Raw genomic sequence first — 25,127 nt, forward strand, 5'->3', positions numbered from 1 at the left:
TACACATCATCCGAAAGTACCTGTTAATGAGCAGCAAAAATGTATTAATGCTCCTGTCAGTATATTTTCTAATGCGCAGTTTTGTCTCATGTGGTGCCTCACATGACCTTTTTCTTTGTTCTAAAGAATATTTGCCTTCTTCCTAGGGTTTGCCCGGCCCTCCTGGTGAGAAGGGAGAGAATGGAGATGTCGGAGCAATGGTGAGTGTAGCTCTCTCTGTGACTTTTCTGTGTTACAGTGATTCACATTGTTTTCACGTACAAGCCAGTGAGGTGGGAAATTGTGCTGATTGTTCTGAAGTTTTAGCTGGTGGTTTAGTTTGGCAACTCCACCAGCCACTTGGCAGATGTATTTGAAGTCTTTGGATGATTTATTGACACAAACATTTTAGCTAGTGAAACCTTTTTTTGTTTTTTCTACAATAATTCAGAAAATTTTCACTATAGTTAGACTACAACAAAAGTGTTCTCAATATAGCACTTAGAGGCGAGTTCAATAGTTGGCAGAAATGAGTATTACGTCCAAATTTTGTATGGGGGACTGATTTTCTTACCTCCCATATGATCAAACATATTCTGTGTTGTACTGTCATACACAGGTGAAATCAACATGATAGCAGTTGGTGAATATTTACAATGTATTTTTTATAGTTAAAAGTGCATCGTTCATTTAATTTGCTCCCTGCAACGTGTTAAGAAAGCCTGTAACACTGCACTATACTGAACATAACTTCTATGTCGACAGGGTCCACCTGGTCCTGCTGGCCCCAGAGGTCCTCAGGGTTCTAGTGGAGCCAATGTAAGTATAATTGTTTGTTTTCACTCTTTTCTGTTTGACAAGGCTTCAGTATTGCTCAGTATGGTCAACATTACATTTTTTGATTGGATAGTCCCTAACTGATGACTCTGTGATTTGTCTACAGGGAGCTCAAGGTCCTCCAGGTGGTATTGGTGCAATGGGAGGCGTTGGTGAGAAGGTACACATCCATATCATTTTGTACATACTTGATAAGTTCTTTCAGCTTCCAAAAATACTTCCATTCCTTTTCTTTGGTATGTTTTGTCCCAGAAGTAGTTTCTCTGTCTGCCTCTGAGGAACACTATAATTTTGTACTACTACATATAGCTTTAAAAGGTTTGTGTATTTTAAATGAAAGTAGAAGATACATTGCAAACCAGAACCAGAGTTGGGGTTTGTTTACTATCAGTATGATAATCTACATTTTCATATATTAATCAACATTTTCGCTGTCATACAGGGAGAAAACGGCGAGGCTGGCAACCCAGGACCACCGGGAGAGCCTGGTATCGGAGTAAGTACAGTAACATGCCAGATCACATTTCAGATTGCATTTTTATACAGAAAAATAAAAGCACTGACCATTCATACATGTGTAAACTATGTATAAAATATACATAGCAAGTAGCATGAACACAAACCAGCAGTGTATACTTGTGTGCTATTCATCCTTTGGTTAACTGTGACTGTTTAAACTTTGCCTCCATATTACTGTAGGCTGATGTGTAGCAATGCTAGCAACCTGAGGGCTTGTCAGCAGATAATTAGCTCAGTTGCATTTGGACACCCTCACTGCGGTGGTGTCATTAATCTAACCTCCTGTACTGTGTTGCTGCAAGAGCAAAAGTCATAATATTCTATGAGTTATTTTGTGTGATAAAGTATCACAACAGCATGCAGTTTGTTTACAGTAACATTTTGTCATTTGACATTTCAGAAATATGTTTTGACAGGCAGTTCCCTTTTTCATAACTCATTTAACACTGATTCACATGGACATCACCTGCACTGATCCACATCAGTTTCATAATGCAGCATACTGTGTTTGCCCACAATAACCTCATTGATGTTTACTTTTAAATGGTATAAATTAAGATAAAGTATTCACAGTATGCATGCTGATGTTGAATATCTCAGATCAGAGCAGTGCCATCAATTCAGGCTAAGTAGTAGACATTGGATGTGTAGACCAGGGAGGCCTCACCATAGTTATGGGTACAGACCAGTCACCCTCCTTGAGTCTGAGTCCATCAGGTTGTATTGACGTATCCGTCTGCTGCCGTGTATCTGTTTACAGTGACAGATAGACCCGGTGTTGCACGTCACATCGAGGTCAATTTCCGAGGTGCTGTGCTGGCATCGACTAGTGAGGTTCTCTGCTCTAATGGGCCAACTAACGAGGCTCTGCTTGTAATTATGCTTCAACTGCTCTGAGTCATAGCCAACACTTTTAAGACACTATTTCTGCTATTACTAGAGTTCAAATGATGTTGTAATGATGAGTTTTAGTGTAATAATTTAATGGAACAAAATATGAATTTAAAAAGAAACCCAGTTCAGTTCAGTTCAGTCACTTTATTATCCCAGATGGGAAACTTGATTTGCAGTCAGGGGCACAAGATAAAAAAAACAAAAACAGCACAAGTACAAAACCAAAAACAAAAGTACAAAAACAAAAAGTACAAAAATGTTTCCTGTGCATACAATATACAGAACACAATAATACAACAAAACAATCTCTAAAATGCTAAATTATATGTGCAAATTTAGCAGGATTATTGCACGGGAAATAAAGGAGTTTTTACTCCTATTGCACTTGAACTGGGGAACTCTAAATCTACAGCCTGAGGGAAGAGTTTCAAACTCAAAGTGAAGGGGGTGGTTTGTGCAGTCTAATAAAGACCTGGCCTCTCAGAGAACTTGCTGGTCAAAGATTGTCAGCCACAATCACAATATAGCTCAGGTGGTTTTTGTCCTTGATGTTCAGGTTACCATACCAACAGATTCAATAAATGACTTGTAAAACAAAGACATAATTTTCCTATCTACATTATAAGTATTTAATTTCCTAAGGAATTACAAAAGTTGCTGTCCCTTCTTACAGACGACATCAAAACTGACATCAAACTCGAGGTTTTTATCAGTGACTGTTCCATGATATTTATAATGTTCTACAAATTCGATGCCAATTCCTTTGATGAAGGTCTGAGATAGTGGGTGGGATGATTTCCTTTTAAAATCAATGACCATATCCTCGGTCTTTGTGGCATTTAATTGGAGAAAGTTCTCATCACACCATTTGACAAATTCATCTACCACTGGCCCATGCTCAGATTCATCTTTATGGAGCAGGCTGATGAATTTCAGGATATGCCTGTTCCCATGATGACTTCTACAGTCGCTGGTGTAAAGAAAGTACAGCAACGGGGACAGGACACAGCCCTAAGTACAGCCAGTGGAAGTCGTTCTGACAGAAAGCCATTCGCTCTCACCCTCTGAGACCCTTATGTTAAAAAATCTACAATCCAGCCCACAAAATTTACATCAAGATTAAAATAAATCAGCAATTTCCTAGCTAAAACATGTGGCTGGATAGTATTAAAATCAGATGAGAAATCCAAAAATATGGGTACACCTAGAAGGTCCTGGTCCTCATGCCAGGTGTTTATACAGTCAGCTCTTTAGGGGTTCCACTTTTAGCTACCGAGACAACAATGAGCTCCTTCCATAACTCTTCAACCCTTTGCTGCTCTAGAGACATCGTAAATATATAACAGAACACTTCACATAGCTGTTCTGAACAATACTCAAGCAGTCTTCCTGTGATACAATCCGTCCCAGGGCTCTTTTTTGTCTTATTTTTCTGAAATACTGCTTTAACATCATGAGCATCAATCATCTGGTTTGACTTCATAGGACTCTTTGCATATTTCCCTAAGTTCATCTGCAAAGTCATGGGTATCAAATCCTAACTAAAAATATATTTAGTGCTTCAGCTAGGTCTTTGTTGCTATCATAGACTGTAATGCTAACTGGCTTGTTTTCAGTTTTTTGCTGGCCTGTCAATTTCCTTGTTCCGTCCTGCGCTGTCTTCAAATTGTTGCCGCTTAATTTTCCTCTAACTTATTTTATATTGGAACTTGGCCCTCTTAATTTCCATTCCGATCTCTGTCCCTGACTTTCTTTTTTCTGTCTAATTACCTTTAAGGAAGGTCCTATGTTTTCTATCTAGCACATTTTACAGGGATTTAAGTAACCCATGGCTTGTAATTAGGGTACACTTTTAACAAGCTTCTTAGGAATGACAGTATCTTCACAAAATGTGATATAACTGCATACAGTCTCAGTGAGTTCATCAATGTCTGAGTCCTTAAACATAGACCAATCAGTATAATCAAAGCATCCTGTAATCTAAAAACCCAAGAGCAAATTATCTGTTAACTACTGTTGAAGCTCGATTCTTGTTTCTTTTTTCTGCTGTCAGAGCCCTGTTTAGAGGTCTTAGAGCCCATTTGGTGTACATTTTGATGCCCGTTGGAGTGACAGATTTGACAACACATTTGTCTTGTGTCTTAGTTTAGCATGCTATTGTCAAAGTGTCATGGATTGCCCTTATGTGGTGTTGACAAGTCTGTGATTCATTTTTCCCCAGGGCCCAAGAGGAGAGACTGGTGAGAAGGGAGAAACCGGCCCACCAGGAGCTGCTGGACCCCCCGGTGGCCGCGGACCCCCTGGAGATGATGGTCCCAAGGGTAACCCTGTATGTCAGCTCCACCGACACACACAGCCATGACTTATGCATTATTAGAGCTGTCAGCAACAGCATCACTGTGTCATATTTCTCAGTCGAGCTGTCTGCTACCAGAGCTGTTGTTGACGTGATGTCAAATATCTGAGTCAAGCTCAGTCGTCTCGGTGTCTCAATCTCTCTGCAGGGTCCTGTCGGCTTCCCAGGAGACCCTGGTCCTCCCGGTGAGCCTGGTGCTGCTGTAAGTGCAACATTTATCTTTCAATCAACCTGATGTTGTGATATCATATTTAGGTTATTATAACATTGATGAAAACTTAACATTTTTTTTATGTGTCACTCTTGATTTTCCCATTTTGCATAGAAGTTTTACTTGCATATTTTGAATTAAGTTGAATGTTTCCATTTGTGTATTTTGTTTAGGGTCTTGACGGTTTACCAGGTGACAAAGGAGATGATGGAGAAGCGGGTCAACCTGTAAGTCTCACATCATCTGAATTGTGAAAGTGAACAAATGAAGAATATCAGCTAGTCACATTCTGCTACTAAGAACAATTTCCCATTAACAATAATGTAGGAGAATAGAGCAGGTGTCCCACCTTAATGTAAATATAACCTGAGAATGTAGAATATTTTCAATTAAAAACACTTTGTAGTTTACTATACATTTTAATTTCAGTGCTGTCAAAATGGATAATGCTTACAATGAAGCAACAATGTGGTGAGAGGAGGATACATGCCCATTCTGTGAAAGTGGATCACTTTTTCAAATGTAGAGATATGTAACAAAACTCTTCATTTTTCATGAAGTGGATTCAAGTGTTCTATCTACTCTAATATAGGGCCCTTCAGGTCCATCTGGTGAGGCTGGAGTACCTGGACCTCCTGGCAAAAGGGTGAGTACATTTCCAGAAAGTATGCATGAGATGATACTTCTTTTAAGCTCTTGAGATGTTCTGTATTTTTAGATTCACAATGATCATACAGGCTGCTATTACCCACTGCAGGGTGATACACGTTTACGATCATACGTTTAGATTTTGATTAATATTAATATACACATGTGTGACAGGAAATGATGCCCATTAGTTTAACTGAGTGTCTAGAATAGCCAGTAATTGCAGATACAGATCATCTTGTAAGAGAATATTGACATATTGTGATTTGACTTGCAGTAATGTGAAGGCAATTTGACTGCTGCTGCTGCTAATGTCGGAAAATTAAGTTGTCACATAAATGTCTGGCACTGGATGCCCTTTCTGTCACGTCAAACTTGAGCTGAGATTATTACATTTCACTAACGCAGTATTTGGACTATGCCTTCCATTACAGTAATAATGTTTTACAGTTAGCAATAAAGCATGTCATTAATGTACCATATGAAAGCCTGGTGCGTCATGGCAAGACAGGAAAAAGATTTTGATATTTAAAGTCAATTCATCTTATTTTGTGTACTTCAGCAAAAATGCTGCTGAGCAAAGTCTAACTTATCCTCTGCAGAGTGACTCTCTCAGTCAGCTCTGCTGCCATCTCCATGTATTAAAGGATAATTCCTTTATATTTTTCTTATTATCAACAAATCCCATGAGAAGACCAAAACCAACAATTGATTCTACTAACAAGCGTTGGCTTTATAGTCAAAGCTGACATATCATATTCCTCTGAGAAACACAGCTCCATTGTTGTCCAAAAACTATTAATAACACACCACTGAGCCATACTGTTGCACTGGGTGACATGGTTCTTCATTGCAAAGAACATGGGTACTGTAGTTTATTTTGAGTCAATCCCACATACACCGTCTAAGTGGTTTAAACACTTCCTACATAACACACAAAACCGCAGCTGAAAATACTCCCCACAAAACTGACTTTTTGCTCCTGTTTAAGTAATGTTTCGATTATGAATTATTGAGCCGTTATATCCTTGACACATTATTAAAATTTTACCTCTTCAGTAGGAATAAAAGGGTTTGGGCATAAGAGCCAAAGACAGGATGGAGAAGCCGCAAAGTATTAAGAGATAGAATGTTGGTTTTGATCTTTTCATGTTTTTGTTGTTGACAACAACAAAAATACATAATATCAGCAGCTGTATCCTTTAAAGGTATACTATGCAGGATTTTCCTTGAAAAAAAAAACAATGTAAAGACTCATGCACTCGGGACTCGTAGCCTAGCGGCAGTGTTACATCACTGTCTCCGTCTCTCTCCTCTGCTCCGCTCTGCTCTCTGTCTCTGTGTCATGGATATCTAAAGAGCTGCAGGTCTGCGTGTCCGCTTGACTGAGCAGAGAGGCCACAGCGGGCAGGATGAAGCTCTGCATTCACATAAAATCTGGCAATGCCGCACCTTCCCGCAGGGTTGTGCAGAGATGTGAGCGTGTTTATCTGTGCTTTAAAATGTAACCGCCATAAAACAATCAGAAAATAACATTTTATTTATCTGATTCACGGCTTTGTTATCGCCAACGCTGCTCGCTCTCTTCATTCACTCTCTAGCTCGCTCGACCACCGCTGCTGTCTCTCTCTCTCTCTCTCTCTCTCTCTCTCCGGGGAGGAGAGGCCAACGTTGAATGCTGTGTTTACAAACACCAACTGACAAATCCTGCATAGTATACCTTTAATGTAAACACCATATACATATTCAATAGAACTCTTGCATGTCATGAGAATATACATAAACCCTTATTTTCTGTCTATGATCATTAATGGAGAGGAAGTAGTTAGTGAAGCCACATGGTGGATAGATCCTTATTACAGTTTTCTTCAGCATAGAGATTTCAAAATGTGATTAAAATAGTCTGTTGTGGCTGAAACACATTAATTTCTCAAGCTTATCATGACCACAGAGCCTGCGTGAAGATACAGTCCTGCACGTTGTTGGATAGAAGATGATCACTTGGTAGACAACAATATATGAGATAAAATGTGCACAAAAATATCTAACCGTGGTGGCGCTTCACTGCCAGAAATGTTAAAGTTTGTTTGTTAAGCATTAGGGACACTCATTTGCATGTTTTCAAAGCAATTCTGTGGCAATTATGTGACAATTATGTGTGAATTAAAATTCAGGCTTGGAAGGTTGATTATACATTTTAAACATGATGGTATGGTAAGCACTTTTTGGAATACAGAATTTGTATTCTAAGGGATAATATCCAGGAGACAGAGGCTATGGAACAAATTAGACCCCAGTTCCATGTCCATATTAATGGACTTTGCGATATGATTTTTCATCCTTCACCAAGGTAATTCTAGGTTAGTCTCTTTCCCAATATCTCTTCGAAATTGACTCAGGTTCGGTGCTCATTGATGCATGTGGCTGCTTGACTGCATTAGCACACATGCACGCACGGGTGCACACACACATGGATGGCCGCATACACACATACACACATCCACTAATGCACATACACAGTTGCCAGGGCTCATAACCTACATTGAAGACCGGTGGCTTTTGTTTGGTCTATTTGATTGTGGTTTCTAATGGTAAATGACAGCCCACTTACAAGGTTTTGACCAGAGGCTGTTTGGTGAAAATGCTGATGTGCTTTTAGCTCAGTGTGTTTAGAATGTAGGGCAGTTTGCTCTTACTGATGTTGCCTGGCCCTGCATAACCCTCTCTCTTTAAAAAGATTCAAGGTCAGATTATGCATCAGCTGAACAATTAGTATGTATATAACTACTTCTTGTCAGCAAATGTCAGTTAATCGTCTCATACCCCTGTATACAGAATAATAACCTATTTTGTGTTCTTTTGAAAAGGTTTTGACATGAAGAACTGTTGGTGCTTTAGTTAGTTTGATAATTCTGATATATTTGTATATTCATGTACAAAACAATAATTACATGTGACTGTTGTTCTTCTCAGGGTCCTGCTGGTAAAGCAGGTCAGGAGGGCAGACAAGGAGAAAAGGGATCCAAGGTAAGTTGTTAACTGTTTAGCTTCAATATTAATTTGTGTTTTACAAATTATGTAAATCTGATTTTTGCTGGGATCAAGGTTGGTTAATGTTATGGAAGCAAAGAAATGCCTTAACAATTCAAATCTTAAGTAAATTAATGTTGTAATTTAACCACCAATTAAGTTATGGCATTGAAATTATTTATTTTTTAAAACCTGAATCTGAATGTATGTGGTTTGAATTCTCCAATTTCTATTTTCCAGTAGGTAATTATAAGTTGTACAGTTTATTTTGTTTTGTTTGTTTGTTGTTTTCGGGTTCACAGATATCCAATATTCAAACAAATACATTCAAGATGCTCAAAATTCATGTCAAGTCAAAAAATTCATTTGGACATCGGTCCTATCAGGTCATATTCTGTCAGTCATGTGATCTGAGAAAGAGAAGTTCAGTGACTGGAAAACCACCGGACACTTTTTCTATCTCTATTTAGTATGTTTTTGAAACCAGTATTTAAATTTCAACATTAAATATACAGTAGTGGTTAAATTCTAAAATTAAGTATTAAGTGGCTTATACAATTCTAATTATAATAGCCTCTCTTTGCTTCCATAAATGGCTGCCAGACTTTGCTGCCTCGGGGCATCCGAGCCAAATTGAACAAAATGACTGTGAAGATAGATGTCCAGCAGATAAGCTAAAGGACAAAGCAACACCCATTCAAACTATTTCCCTCTACAATCCTTCCCAGTTGTACATTGTATGTGTTTACCACAGATCCTGAATATTTGTAAAAATTGACAAATCAGTCTCACTGGAGAAGAAATGGGGTTTCTTGAGGCTATAAGCGAATCTGATTGCTTTGTTAAAATCCACAAGATGCTGGTGTTTGCACAGTAGGAGAGCATCAATCAGAAAAACAATAGAACAACAATAATAATAATAATAATAATAAACTTTATTTGTATAGCACCTTTCATACAAGCAATGCAGCTCAAAGTGCTTTACAACAAAGAAATTGCAAGCATCAAGTGCTTCACATGAAAAAAGACATAACATTAAGATAAAAACATGTTAAAAAAACATTATTTAACATAGGATGAAAGATAAAACCCACTGAATAATGATAATGAGAATATATAGTGAGAATAATAATGTTCCAAGGCATAATGGACCTTGTGCAATCTCAAAGCAGTTGCCATGTTCCTCGGACACAGGATCTCCAAGACTGACAAACCTTTCTCCCATTTATGTATGTTTTGAACCAGTTTAACACACAGTCAGAAAGACCAACCATTAAAGAAGACCAACCATTGATTAGGATATCATGGTCAATCGTATCAAATGCTGTGCTTAGGTCTAAGAGGATAAGAATTGAGACCTAATTTTCATCAGCGTTTAGTCTAAAATCGCTGATTATTTCAGTAAGAGCAGTTTCAGTGCTCTGGTATGCTCTAAAGCCTGACTGAAATTCCTCAGGGATATTATTTTCTTTGAGAAAGGAATTTATTTGCACTGAAACTATCTTTTTCAATTATCTTACTAATGAATGGAAGGTTGGATATCGACCTATAGCTTGTCAGTGCATTACCATCTATAGTAAGGGTTTTATAGCACCTCTTTTGAAGGCATCCGAGAAGATTCCTCTTTGAAGAGATGTATTTATAATCCTCAGGACATGACTTGAAACACTGTTGAACACCTTAAAAAATGCTGTAGGTACATGGTCAACACATAAGGAGGAGGAGTTACATTCAGTGACAATCTTGCAAAGCTCAGTAAATGTAATACAGGTGAATTTTCCGATGGTTACATCATTTTTTACAGGATTTGCTGAGATCATCTGTGTTTACGTCAGCTCTAATTGAAGTTATTTTGTTATTGAAGAGCAATGAAGAGCAATTTTGATGCAGAGAGCTGTGGGAGATCGAGGGCAGTGTGGAGTAGGTGGGCAATAGTGGAAAATAATATTATTGAGTTCCCAGTTTTTCTGTAATAATCTTGGAAAAGTAATCCTTTCCTGCCAGACATATTGCTTTTTTATTGGCAGTCATGGCTTCTTTGTATACAGTATATTAAAGTGAACTGTGAGTCTAGTTTTCCTCCATTTTCTTTCAGCTGCCTGACAGATCCTCTTGATCTCTTTAACACTGTTATTGTTTAACCATGGGGAGATTCTGTCAGTCATCTTCTTTTTAACCTTTAGCGGAGCAGCACTATTTAAAGCAGATGACAAGTTATTGTTGAAACTTTCAACCATGTCATTTAAAGAGCAGTCATAACTGTATGGCTCAAATGATCTCATAATATTAGAGAACTTTACTTCAGCTTTGCCAGCTAGGAATCTCTTTTGAACCAAAAATTCCCTTTTAGTCTTTGTGTAGATTAGGTTGGCATCAAAAACACAGCGATGGTCAGAAATAGGTTATTCAAATACTGAAACATTATCCCATATAATTGTTTTGTTATGTTACTAAGTCTAGGGTGTTACAATGCTGATGAGTGGCTTCATTTACATATTGGATGAGTTCAAAGCTGTCCAGTATATTTATAAGCTCCATAGCTTTAGGGTCATTCTTTTTGTTAATCTGAATATTCAAGTCTCCATTCAGGATTAACCCATCATATCTAGTGATACCAAGTGAGATCAGCTCTGAGAATTCCAGTAGGAATAGTGCTGAATATCCTGGTGGCCAATATAATGTAAAGATGAGTACTTGGACCTCTGCTTTGAGTTCAAGAGCAAGATATTCAAACAATGTAAATTCACCTAGGTCAATGTCATTACACACAAACTGTGTTGAGAAAATGGTTGCAATCCCTCCTCCTTTCCTGTTTTGTCTGACTGACTGATAAATATTATAGATTAGAGGACAAGCCTCTGTCAGTGTTACTATACCATTAAGCCTGAGAAATAGTTTGTCTCCAAGTCAGATGGTTCAAAGTAAAGCACAAATAGAAAAAACCTGACAAATTTCAGACATAGCCTCGCTCTTGCTTTTGTTCTTTATCGTTCTCCATCTTTCTCATTTACACATGCTGGCATGCACACACTGTTGCACAGACACACACACACACATACAGGAAGTGCACATTCTATCCACATTGAGGTAAAGGATTAGAGTTGATTTGATGGAGACAAGACAAAGCCTGTGTGGTGATCCTACAGTGTCAAATCCAGGCCTAATTAGTTGTCAGAACAATTTAATCCCCTCTTCCTATCATCCTAGTTGATATGACATCTCTGGAACTTCAATACATAGAAACTGACTGTTCTTGTGGGACAATAGATGAAATCTGGTAGCATTTGATCTGTTTGGATGTTGCAAATCCTCAAATCCCTCCATTCTGTGGTTTTTTTTTTTAAAAGAAAACATTGCAGAATATCGAACAATGTGACTCAAATACAATATTGCTTCAATTATCAAGCTGGATAAAGGTCTTGTCATCACTTGTGCAGATACATATTTGACATTCAGTCTAACACGCATAGTGCACCATGTGTGATCAATTGTTAATTTCTTTTTTTTTTCACAGGGAGAAGCTGGAGCAGAGGGGCCTGTTGGGAAAACTGGACCTGTGGGACCACAGGGGCCCTCTGGAAAGCCTGGCCCTGAGGGTCTGCGTGGAATCCCTGGACCTGTTGTGAGTAGATTTTTGATGATGAATGTCTGGCATTGTGGAAAGCAATGACACATCTCAGAACTTCAGGTGGTGAATACATTCAAGTTTATGGAGTAATTATGTGACTGAGAAAGTACTAATAGTTAAACTATATCTGTATTAAACCTTTAGCACCACAGATATATTCAGAATGTGTTGTAACATGAAATGCAAAGTTCAGTATCTCTAAAATCTAGATTTAAATCATGCTAATGCCTCAGCCAAATACTTTTATGAAACATTTTTTCTCTCATTTTAGGGTGAGCAAGGACTCCCTGGTGCGTCTGGAAAAGATGGACCTCCTGGACCTATTGTAAGACATATGCTTCCACTTCCCTCCCAGTAAAATACTGTCACAGATGTAGTTGTTGAATAAGTCAAAAAATATGTGGAATGTATGATACTGCAGCACTGCTGGCCCACCCCTTGTTTAAAAACATCTGTATGTTTCATGCCTTTTACCTATCAGATGACGTATGAATTGGTCATCTTAAAGAGAATGCCTTTTATGGTACAATAAACCAGTTTTTGGTCTGATAATTTGTTTATAGCAGCTATTTGCAGTACCTCTGCAGGGTAGATACAGAATAGTCACCATGAATGCATCATTCTGCAATAGCTGTCTCTGTAAAATAATCTGAATTCATTTCACTGTCATTTATGCTTGACAAACTGATTCTCTACCTCCACAGGGACCCCCTGGACTTCCTGGTATGAAAGGTGACTCTGGATCCAAGGGAGAGAAGGCAAGACATTATTACGATGCTAATCTCAAATTGCTTTATTGTGTATTTCTCATATCTGCTTATGCACCTTATCTGGAGCTTCCAAAGTAAGCAACGTACCCAGGCCTATTGCCTCTATCTCTTTGTTCACACTCTCCCAGCAAGATGAAAAAAGGTTTTGCTCTATGAGGAGTTTTCACAAAGTGATTTAATGCAGTGGATGAATATGTATAAGTCCAATAATATCATCTTTGTAATGGTCATTGGTTTAATGCCAGCATGCAGTAGTCAAATGGGATAGAAGCAGATGGCCATAACTGCCTAGCAGCAGGTGCTGAGACAGAACGCCATTGTTAAATATGACGACCACTATAAACATACTAATTATTTATAGGCAGAACCAAGAAAGTATTGAGGTCGTCTGGCCAGGCATTGTGCATAAACTTGCAGCTGAATTTGCATATTTGTTTCACTGCCTTCATTTTCTTAGGGTGATAAATGGACAGACATTAAACTTTAGTATATATGAAAATTACTTGTTGTCAAATGGATAATTAGTACAAATATTTTTTTGTTCTCTAAATTTATTTCAATGTTTTTGTCTCACGTTTTGTTTCTTTATTTTCTTCTCTACCTCCTCCAGGGTCATCCTGGTCTAATTGGTCTGATTGGACCCCCTGGTGAACATGGAGAGAAGGGAGACAGAGGATTGCCTGGACCTCAGGGTACTGCAGGTGGCAAGGGTGATCCTGTAAGTCAGTATCTGTGCCAGGCACAGTATGCTCTCTATTATCTCCACAAGAATGTGAATCTCATCAAAGTCATAGAGCTACATAAATGTATATATAGTAAGTGTGTCTTCCCTGGAGTTAGAGCTGAGATTAGCAAAACCACCAACACTAAAAACGTTGATTGTTTGCCTGACCTGCACTGGATTAAGGCCGATATTGATATCTATATTTGAGAGTTTTTAAAAATCTGATAACAATATATATCAGCTGTAATCCATTTTTAACATCCACACACATAGAATCCATAAACAAATTTTTGATGACAATCTTGTTTAGTTTTTTAAAGAATACATTTTATCTATGTAGCTATACTTGAATTATTTTTAACTTATCAGCCAGTATATACATTGATACCGATGTATCTGCAGTATGCTAATAACGGTCTATATATCGCCCCAGATGATCTATTGGTATAGCTCTAATTGTTACTACAAGATGTTATTGCATTCTGATGTAATTTATTTTCTGTTATAAGGGTGCTGGTGGTCTCCAAGGTCCTCTCGGCCCTCCCGGTCCTCCTGGTATTCCTGTAAGTTTCACTTCTTGTTTAATTTTTTCACTCTGTTACATCATGATTGTTGTTGGTCTCTAAATGTTCGTCTCTTTGTGTTGTTAACAGGGCGCTCATGGACAGAAAGGTTCTAAGGGATCAGTTGTAAGTTATGTTTTTGTTCTTTTGAGTGTTATAATAACATTAATTTACCACTATGTGATTCATGAGAAGCTGTTTTGTTTTCTGTCAGGGTACACCAGGTCAGAAGGGAGACACTGGATTGATTGGACCACCCGGACCACCTGTAAGTTAATTGTTAATTGTACTTGTTCAATCTAAGTAGATCTATCCAAATATTAAGATATGACTATGTACATTATAAGAATTCTTTAATTATGAGTTAACAATGGCATTATGGTTAGAAAATACTGTACTGATCATGTAAACTCTTCTAACCTGGAAAACTTGGGGTGTTGACTCATAGAATTATCCTTTAATAAATACTTATCATTAGCAATAATCTACTTTGGCTATGACCTTCCTCTTCCGTGCTGCAGGGTCCACCTGGTGATGTCATCCAGCCGCTACCCATGCAGCAGGTTACCAGAAAGACCAGGCGGCAGGCTGACATGCAGGGAGATGAGGGGTTGGCAGACTACGGCATGGCCATGGAAGGAATGGGGGATGTCTTTGGATCCCTCAACAACCTCAAACAGGACATCGAGCGCATGAAGTTCCCCCTGGGCACCCAAGACAATCCTGCCAGGACCTGCAATGACCTGCACCTCAGCCAGCCTGAATTCCCAGATGGTAGGATGGAGACAGCGTTGACCTTCGTAGTATTAACAATGGGAGCATTTAGTTTCAGTCGTAGTACTTTAAACACTGTAAACATACGGGTGAGGTGTAAATATACAAATCCTAACTTTTGCCTCGATAGAAACAAACTGTTTTTAACCTCTTTAAAGACATTCTCCTCAGTGGAAATCTGTCTTGCCCAGGATGATATAAACATTAAACAAGAGCAGTAGTATAAACTTCAGACAAGGGCAAAGCAGTGCTTTATACCACTGTCCTGGCTATATCTCACAGCTGTGTTTCTCTCCCAGGTGAATACTGGATTGATCCAAACCAGGGCTGCATAGGAGACTCCATCAAAGTGTTCTGTAACTTCACAGCAGGTGGAGAAACGTGCATCTACCCAGATAAGAAATCCACAGGAGTAAGTACAACACCTGAATCAAATGGTATTTGCATTTTTTTGTTGTTGTTGTTGTTTTAAACTGCTACCAAATTATTTGGGGGCAGCTTGCCAGTAAATGCTGTTAAAGGCAGAGAGCCAATGTGACTGTGACAGAAAATAATTCAATGTACTGTTTTGACAAAATGGCAAAAAACCTGTAGGAGGTCTTTGCAGCTATTTAACTAATGTCTGTGTACAGCCATACATGCACTAGTGACATGTGAAAAGCTCTCTATTTGTCATTAATTGAATTATTTGCTTGTTCTTTATTGTAGGTTAGAATATCTAACTGGCCCAAGGAGGCTCCAGGTTCATGGTTCAGTGAATTTAAACGTGGCAAAATTGTAAGTCATCCCACAAACTTCTTATTTTCATTTTCTATTATCTCCCAGTAGTAATTCACATCCTTTTTACTCCTTTATCACTTTGTTTCATTTATAGTATCTCTTTCCAAACATTGTCTTGCCTTCCTCTGTGATACATCTCCCTCCTTTACCCTTCTCATCACTCCTTTTCTTAATTTTCTTTTTGTTACACTCTTTTTTCCATCCCCCTCCATCTTTTCTGTTCTTTCTTTCCACATTCCCTTGTTTACACTCCATCACTTTATTTACCTACTCTCTAATTTCTTTCCCCTCATTTCTCTTCCCCACATCTTCTTTCCTCTAACCGCTTCTCCCTCCGTTTGACTTTCTCTCCATCTGCCCCCAGTTGAACTACGTTGACATGGAAGAAAACACCATCAACACAGTGCAGATGACCTTCCTGAAGTTGCTGAGCTCCTCGGCACGGCAGAACTTCACCTACATTTGCCATCAGTCTGTAGCGTGGTACGACGCCAAGGCTGACAACTACGACAAGGCACTGCGCTTCCTGGGCTCCAACGATGAGGAGATGTCTTACGACAATAATCCCTTCATCAAGCCGCTGATTGACGGCTGCTCGGTAAACACTCATCTTCTAACTTTCAGTTTGCAATTAAACTTCTTCTAAATCCCATGAAATCCGAATAATCCTCATAAATATGTAGACTATGCTGAGACTGTCAACAGAAAGAATGTCCAAAACTGTAAAGATTAAATCAGCTATTGGGAAACATCTGTTGTGTTGTCCGATTAAAAGTTCAACTATGTAAACAGGTAGTCCCTGCAGCATCACAGGTTATCGTATCAGTTCCCAAAACATTTTTTATGGGGCAAGTGATATATTAAAATATGAAATGTCAATTAAACTCTTCCCAGATAAGATCATTATTAAACAGTGTTTTGAAGTGTGAGGTCAGATATGTCAACCATATCACATTACATCCTTTTCATCGAAACAGGTCATATGTAGAACGTTAGTTTTGTCCATCGGTGCAGCAGTTACACCTGGCAGTTAGTAGTTGTAAATTTTAATAACTTATCTTCACATAAGAGCTAGTTTCTGTAGTACAACCTGTTTTAATTTAGTGATGCAGAAATCTCCACTTAGTAAACACAGACCATGATCGGGTACAGACCAATAGGACTGAGGGATCAAGTATAGCTTCAGATTTTTGGTAAAAAAAAAAAGCATAGACAGTTCCTCATCAGTTTTGAATTTCTAAATTAAGTGTTATATGTTTTCTAATTAATATGTTAAAGTCTATGGTAGATGCTTTGTTTTGGTTGATTGAATGACAGTTTGGACTTAGTAGATTTGAAGCTGCACAGTATTGTTTTAAGACAGATATAGTATGGCTGCATCTGGTGAATATTTTTATTATTGAGTAATTTGTTAATTTTTCTTCGATTAATTGGTTAATTGTTCAGTCTATAAAATGTTTTTTGTTGTTGTTTTTTAAATAGCCTATTATCATATTCCAGAGCTTAAACTGACATCTTCAACTCCTTTGTTTTGTTAAATTAACCTTCAGAGACCGAAAATGTTTCAATTTACAATGAAATAAAACTTAGAAAAGTAGCAAATCATCACATTTGAAATATGCCTGTAAGGAATATTTGCCCAACAATAATAATAATAATAATAATAATAATAATAATAATAATAATAATAATAATAAAAGAGAAAATCTGTGCTTTTCTGACTGATTATCATATAAGTCCTTTTATTTAACGCTTTCCCAACTCACTAGATTCGTGTCTTCTCATGTGCCCTTTCTGTTTGCAGGTGAAGCAGGGCTATTCAAAGACAGTGATGGAGATCAACACCCCCCGCATCGACCAGTTGCCCATCATTGACGTCATGCTGAATGACTTTGGGGACTCCAACCAGAGGTTTGGCTTCGAGGTCGGCTCTGTCTGTTTCCTTGGCTAGACACGCCCCTACTCCCCGCTGATAGACAGGGTCAGAGGGTACATATTAACACCCACATGCTGAGATCCGACAACCTTTACCTTCTCTCCCCGCGAAGCGAAACCTGTGTTTTCTTTTGTTGCCAAGAAGATCCACTCAAGCCCGGAGAAGAAGCGTGCCCCCAGGCCCTGTCATGAAAGCGCTGACCAGGGGAAACTACTCCTCGCCCTTGTAGGGCCAGTACCACATGACTTTAACTTAGTAACGGGAGTGACATCAGGAAAAGGACATTTGATGCCGTGGCGGACAGTGGCGTACTTTCAGCAACAGAGAGAGGATCCACTCACCCCAAGCCCCATCCTCCCTTGTCCTTCCCCTCCCACCAAGACTCCCTCTCTGGATGCTCCAGGTGCTGCTCTGAATACAACCACAGAGGTGTTTTTGTGCAGAATCACAAAACACTCAAGGTGCTACAAAAAGTGCTTTTTGATAAAACTGTAATTATTATTATTATTTTGTACAATATTGTTCCTTTCCGAATCCACTCTAAAAACTTGCATGTGCCCCAGCTCTTAAAGTTTAAATGAATATTTGGTAAACTATATAGAAATAAATCCTATAAATATGTTTGACATCTGTTTAGAAACAAATTTGAGGAGAAATATCATGTCCTTTGAAAACAATTAGGACATAGATTTGACAAAAGTTCCAATTTGTAAGTATAAAATAATCCTTTTGTAAATAATATAACTTTCAATATTTGACTTTTATGAGAACAAACAAAACTGGATAATGACACCTAACTCAAAAAGCATTTTGTCTTTTTTTTCATCACATACTATTTGGTATGCCCATTAGGAAATCAAGCCATAAAAAATGAGATAGTAATATAAATATTGTAATAAAAGGGATTATTCTTCCAGACAGACTCTATTCATTCAGATCTCATACCTCAATTTCTTTCAAATTTGTGGACATATTTGGCTGTTAAACCATGTTTATATCTTGATTACACTATTAAGTGTATACAGTATTTGTTGTGGCAAACCTACAAAGAAAAAAGATTTTTGTGTTGTTAATTTTTTTTTTCTTATAAATTCACAAAAAAACCCTGTTGATTCTTTTCTTTGTAACAGTGAACACAATGTTTTCATGTGCCTTGAATTGTTCATTCAAAAATATTAAAACTGGATTCTGAAAAATGTTGGGTTGAACGTCTGTATTGTTGGCTATTTGAGTGCAGAAATGATTAGTGCTCTTTTTGTTACTCCACGCTGCCTTATACATAGTACTTTCCTTCGCCATGATAATTTAAGATTAGGAGGATTAGTGGTTCCAAGTGTTTGGGTTCATGTGATTGATTCTGCTGAGCCCAGCTTTGATCTCTTCCAGTTTCTGACTCAGATTTGACTTTGATCAAGATCTGTTTGCATCTCCACCTCCTTATCTTAAAGCAATGATAGCAAAGACTTCAGAGCCGCTTTCAAACCTGTGTAATTACAGTATGTTTACATCCTATGTACAACTGAAATAAATGTTTGGTGCTTTGCCAAATGCACATTGCAATGGTTTGCATTCACTTATAGATTATGCTGCATCTATGATAGAGGGTCATACAGTGTATGTTTGTTGAAATCATATGTACCAACACTGAATGACAACAATATTCTCCAGCCTGTTTTGGGCTTCCTAGTTGCACTACTGTCTTGTTGACTTTACCACTCTTTCCTTAAAAACTGCCCTGTTTTCAGACTAATTATCACACATTACTGATTTTCTATTTTGACTACAATCAGAAACTGCATGCTATCTGTGAGTTTGAGTGAACAGATCAGCATTCAGTTCGATTCAAGACGACCACCCAAACTTACACATTTCTGCGACCTCACTGATCAAGTTATATCAATCAAACAACATGTTGTGTCATTTCAGGGGCATTTCTTTATTTATTCAGTCAAATGTATCCACATAAAGACAAAGAGCGGGCTTTTTTACATTTCATATTTTATGTGTTTCATGTGACTCCTCGATTTCCTGTGAAATGAAATGGTTACAGGTATCACATAGAGTGTAATTTACTACATAATCCACGTAATGTTGACACAGTAATATCCCACAGAGCTTTTGCCCATGCTGCAGAGGTGTCTCCAGCAAATGCAAATTGACAGTAATTACCTTTTCTTCCCAGGGAGTTTGTCAGTTTAATTGTGGCGAGTATGACGGACCAGATTACATTTATGATAATGAAGCATGTAAACCTTGGGATAGATTTTACAAAATAGACATTACACAGCAGTGAATGTCATTCTCCATTACTTCAAAAAGAGTAAAACAAAAACAGTATGTGACTTCATGTAGCACGGTAATTCCTTTTTAAAAGCTTTACGCACAGTTTTAGACAAAATAACGGCTACCTTAAGGCCCCCAAAATGACTTAATCATTGAGATGCTTGTGTTTTGTGGGTAAATATTCAAAATTTAAAAATAGCAACAAAGCAATGATTTCTCCATCTGCTGAGGATTACTTTTAACACTCCTTTTTGGCCCAGAGCAGGACCTTCTCCACCCTTTAAAATTTCAAGACACATCTATAAAAAAAAATGACTAAAAAATAAAACACTCTGTTCATTTCTACATGTTTATGACCAATGTGCAAACGTGTCATGGCAGGCAAAGTGTTATTAACCTGCCAAATGTAACAACGCAATTTTGCCTGCCATGAACCTGTATATGTTCCCCATTGATAATGTTAAGTTGTCAGAACAGAGAGCCTTACAAAAGACTGTTCATGTTTCAACAAAAGTGGCATTATAATGAAAATAACAGCTATTGACAACAGTCATGAACATACAATTTTAATCACACTCATGGCATTTTGTGCAGCACAACATGACGCTTTTATATAAAACCACTGGACTTTACCTATTGTTGTGAGACTCATCCAGTATGCCATGAACAGGTCTGCTAGCTGATTTCTGCTCACACGAATAAAGCTTCACTTTTTGACAAATCTTTGACATCATAAGAGACCTTGGTTGTAGCTGACACGCAGTACAGCATTACAAAGACTACTGTGCTCAGTCAGTTACCGGTGGTAAAATAAAATATACAAATCTCTATTTATTTTCAGTTAAAAGCACATAAATAGTCAAATAAACAATCTTATAGCATCGTTATCTGCCAGGCTTCGGCAACGCTTTTAACCTACATACAGAAAAACAATTTGACTTTTGTGAGGTCTGTTTAGCTTTGGCTGTCTGCACACAATCCCAAACTGTTTTCATTTTGCTGCATGAATCATTACATCTGTTAGTAGAGCTTTCTGTGTAAAAAACCTCTTGAACCTGAATACTGTCATCATGTTTTGTTCAGTGGAAGCACATGGTGATGAGTAATAAGTTGTGCGTGCCTGACAGTTTTGATGGGCTGTCATCTTTCATTTTTTTAAATTACAGTAATAAAAGGCCATCTGCTTTTAGAGATAGATAGATAGATAGATAGATAGATAGATAGATAGATAGATAGATAGATAGATAGATAGATAGATAGATAGATAGATAGATAGACTTTATTGATCCCAAACTGGGAAAGTTTTGTGTTACAGCAGCAGGTTATCCAGGCATTGCATGGGAACAGTAAGTAAGGTAAGGGGTTTCTTGCTCATTATACCCTATATATAACCTAACATAACAACTCCAAACCCATGCCTAGACACAGCTAGTCACAGCCGATCTGTTGGGACACCCATTTTGGTCAACATGTCTCTATATTCTATATTCTGTCCAAACTCCAGGGCTGCTGTGGGCTATAGTCACATCTGATGAGAGGCAGTTTCCAAAGAAGAGAGAAAACAGGGGAGAAGATTTTTTTCTCTATAGCCTGCTGTAGAAGTGTCAAAGTCCCTCCACTATTCTTTCAAATTCTCTCCTCCAATTTAATCCTTTCCAGGGTCATGAAGGGCTGCACCCTATCACAGCATGACTTAAGGCTGAGGACAAGAAAGCACCGTGGAAAGTTTCCACTCTGTTTGAGGATTAACATAGAGAGACAGACAATCAAATGTAAGGCAATGGACAATTCGGTGTCTAGTTCTCCTTACTTGGGTGGTTTTAAATCGGAGGAAATGCCCGAAGAAGCCCACACATACATACATTCACACACACACATATAAATACAAAGCAGACAGACTGGAACACCTCTCCACACTTATTCTTTTGTAATTGTACATGGTGATTCTCCCCATATCAATATATGAAATGTGCTCCAGGTCATGTCGTAGTAATGTTAGCATAATTTTTCTCCTATTCTCCTTTCCATTGTTCTGAGTGTCCGTCATCAGGATAGCCTTACATTGAACTGTTATAGTGGTACTTTAACACAATGGTTCTCAAACTTTTTCACATCAAGGACCCCTAAACTGACACAAATTAGACCACGGACCCCCATTTGATAAGATTTTGTCCCAGGGTCCCCAATCTGATGATATATTTGCTTTTAGATGCTTTATTACAGAAAGTGTATGAAACCCGTGACCAAAATAGTCATACATTCTGTCATTGTTTTCTTTATGGATCGAATTGAATTGAATTATTCCACTTTTTGCTGGGGAAACCCTGGAACCCCCTTAAGGAGAACCACTGCTTTAACACTGGAAATTTTACTCTGTGAATTGCTGGTTTAAAAACTCTCAGACAAATGGGGGCAAAATCTGGGCAGCTAAGTGTCAACAAGCCGCTCTCAACAAAGGTACTTACCTCCAACTGCTTCAGCAGAACTGCTTAGAGACCAAGAGAAAACTTTTTTTTTTGTACTTGAAAGATCCCGGGTGTGACAGTTTGTAAATGAAGCAAAAGAGAGAAAAGAACAAGCATAGCCTACACACTCCTAGATAAAGGAAGATAAAATTACTTGTTTAAAATCGCCAACACCATGTAATTTTCAGCTATTTGGAGAGGAACACTATTGACTGGTGTCTCTTTTGTTGCAAGATAATTGCTTGTTCTCTCTGTTGATATTTTCTTGAAAGAATTCCTACAGCAACAAAATATCTGCTATGTTTACAACATTAACATTTTTCAGAAGTCTATTGATTTTTTTTTCACCGCTTCAGTAAATACATTTTGAAAGTGTATTTGAACTGCAAAATATACTTGGACTCATCATATGTCATAGCCAATTTGAACTGGATTGAGCCACAAAGCAAGCAGCAGCCACCTTTATTGCTGGAGAGAATCTCATCAGGAATGCAGGTCATGGCTTACAAAAAACCCTTTGTTCAAGTGCGCCAAGAAACTTCTGTCTCCTTCTCCTGTCAAAGACACTCCTTGAGTTCAAGTATTCCCTGTTCAAACAGTTCCACTGGGAACCACTCCAGCACTACAGTGCTTCATTTCCCAACCCATCACCTCATCCATACCTGCTGCTGACTGCTGATCTGAAGGGGCCTTGGAGACACCCCTAGTCCTCAGGTCTCAGGTTTATACTAGTTGTACTTACATTAGCATTGCCTTGACTGGCCAAATCCTTTACATCCTTTTGTCTCACTTGCTGCTTTTCCACTATCTTAACAAAGACAAGAGGAAAAATCTGTCCGTTTTCCTTGTAAAAGGTGAAAACATTGATTGGCAACAAGGTGGAAGGCCTTCCCGCTGGGATGAAGGTGACTCCTGCAGTCAAGAACATGCTGTTGCTGCGGCCTGTGAATAGCCCGTACTCTAGGGGCAAGTCTGAATGGCAATCCAAGTTCAGAAGTCATGGCTCAGGCCCATGTCAAGAGCTCTTTGGGTGAAGGATTTTTCAGGTAAATCAGAGATGAGAAAAATGTTAAAATCTATCTACCAATCAAGAATTTTGTTAGGGGATGAGATATCCACTAAATTGTCACACCTTCTTTTACTAAACATTTGATAGCATAATATCTAAACCAGCTGATACACTGATAGTGTTTTTGTGGACTGGGTCATCTCGTTATCATTATATAAACGTATGATATTACTGATGTTTTACTCATATGTTTTTCTCTCCAAATGATTGTATAGTATTATTAAAGTCATCTCTTCAAATGCTGAAGAAAATGGTGCAGAGAAATGAGATCAATGACAAACTTAAACAGCTTTAAGCATTTTTCTTTTTTCAAAATATATTTCCAGTCTTACTTCAAAACAGAAAATGTCTTAAGGTTTATGTTCAGACAAAAATTTGCCAGTGGTCTCTTATTAATCTCAACTGAAGTGAAGCAGCTTGAGCATGAAAGCTGAATAAACAGCCGTGTGTCTTGCTCCTGCACAAACTGTGAACTCTCTTTGTATGCATAATGTGCGCTCCACACATTATTTAATACCACGTTGCAATTATTTTAAGCACTGAAAACATTGTGTCATATGAGAGTATGACTAATGGCTTTGGCCAGAGAGGAACATTATAACCGCACTATGCCACAGAAAGCTTTGTGTCATTTGTTGCAGTAATATGACAGATTTCAGATTCCTCTACTTGGTAATCGGGTCTTCTTTCCCATATTTAAAGGGTCGGTTCACTCAAAGTACAAAAGAAACAAACATGTTTTTTCACTTACCTCACATTGCACAGTATCTAACCATGCAGATAATTTTGTTTTTATTGCTCAGGTTTGGAGATATCTGATGGAGGATATCTATACAATGGAAGTGAATGGACTTTTATTTGTGGTGCTCACAGCAAACTTTTTTTTTCCAGAGTCAGTGTCCCCATTACTTTGGATAATTCACAGACCTTGATGTGTGTAGTTCTCGTGGAGGATATTTATTCAGTAAAAAAGTAGCTCCAATGAAAACTGTCTTTGGCTATTTAGCTTATTTCTGCCAGGGAAAGAAAATAAAAATAATTGCAACTACTAAAATGCTAAAATTTCCAAGGTTGACAATCTACCTCAATACTCAAAAAAAAAAAAAAGAAAAGAAAAAAGAAAAAGGAATGACACAAATGAAAATACTAAAGGTAAGGAAATGAAATTGTGTGGCATAAGGTCAAAATCTTGACTTATTGAGTCAAAGTTATGAGATAGTCAATCTTTGAAGCCGGGAGTCGTCTGAATAATTATAGGCTTTTACTGTGTTTAATTATCTATAAATAATAAATGGATTGATGTAAAAAAGGTTATTATAATTTATTTAACTAATGTAATTAATTTAAATTAATTTAAAGACGACTCTCTTTAATTGTAAGATATGTAAGCAGTATGCTGTTTAATAATCAAATAAAATCCACCTTACAGAGCAGCATCAGGGCTCTGATTGGTCAGACTCCTGCCAATGTGTAACACCTGTCCAATCAGCAGTAGCACTTCAATCAATTTTGATTTAGTCAGTAAAAATGTTAACTCATTAATCTCATATTTTGCCTAAAAGGATAAAATATTGATATACTATCTTGTAATTTTGTCTTGCCACAAGAATATATATATATATATATATATATATATTTTAAGATTTCTTTATTTTTCCTGG

At 37.8% G+C, this 25,127-nt stretch overlaps 1 protein-coding gene across 2 annotated transcripts in view; it reads left to right on the plus strand.

Moving 5' to 3' along the window:
• The window catches only part of LOC121909108 (collagen alpha-1(XI) chain-like), an 88,948-nt gene extending 69,770 nt beyond the window's left edge, over positions 1-19,178 (plus strand). For both annotated transcript variants that reach the window (XM_042429523.1, XM_042429524.1), the window contains 21 exons: positions 147-200; positions 745-798; positions 923-976; positions 1,259-1,312; positions 4,451-4,558; positions 4,734-4,787; positions 4,970-5,023; positions 5,389-5,442; positions 8,418-8,471; positions 11,989-12,096; positions 12,374-12,427; positions 12,807-12,860; positions 13,483-13,590; positions 14,106-14,159; positions 14,250-14,285; positions 14,374-14,427; positions 14,681-14,933; positions 15,233-15,345; positions 15,642-15,710; positions 16,078-16,311; positions 17,518-19,178. In XM_042429523.1, coding sequence (XP_042285457.1) covers positions 147-200; positions 745-798; positions 923-976; positions 1,259-1,312; positions 4,451-4,558; positions 4,734-4,787; positions 4,970-5,023; positions 5,389-5,442; positions 8,418-8,471; positions 11,989-12,096; positions 12,374-12,427; positions 12,807-12,860; positions 13,483-13,590; positions 14,106-14,159; positions 14,250-14,285; positions 14,374-14,427; positions 14,681-14,933; positions 15,233-15,345; positions 15,642-15,710; positions 16,078-16,311; positions 17,518-17,664 — 1,824 coding nt within the window. In that variant the 3' untranslated portion in view covers positions 17,665-19,178. The remainder of the gene's footprint in view (positions 1-146; positions 201-744; positions 799-922; positions 977-1,258; positions 1,313-4,450; positions 4,559-4,733; positions 4,788-4,969; positions 5,024-5,388; positions 5,443-8,417; positions 8,472-11,988; positions 12,097-12,373; positions 12,428-12,806; positions 12,861-13,482; positions 13,591-14,105; positions 14,160-14,249; positions 14,286-14,373; positions 14,428-14,680; positions 14,934-15,232; positions 15,346-15,641; positions 15,711-16,077; positions 16,312-17,517) is intronic.
• Positions 19,179-25,127: the final 5,949 nt, after the last annotated feature.

Source organism: Thunnus maccoyii, chromosome 12 (assembly GCF_910596095.1).
Source record: "Thunnus maccoyii chromosome 12, fThuMac1.1, whole genome shotgun sequence".
NCBI lineage: Eukaryota > Metazoa > Chordata > Actinopteri > Scombriformes > Scombridae > Thunnus > Thunnus maccoyii.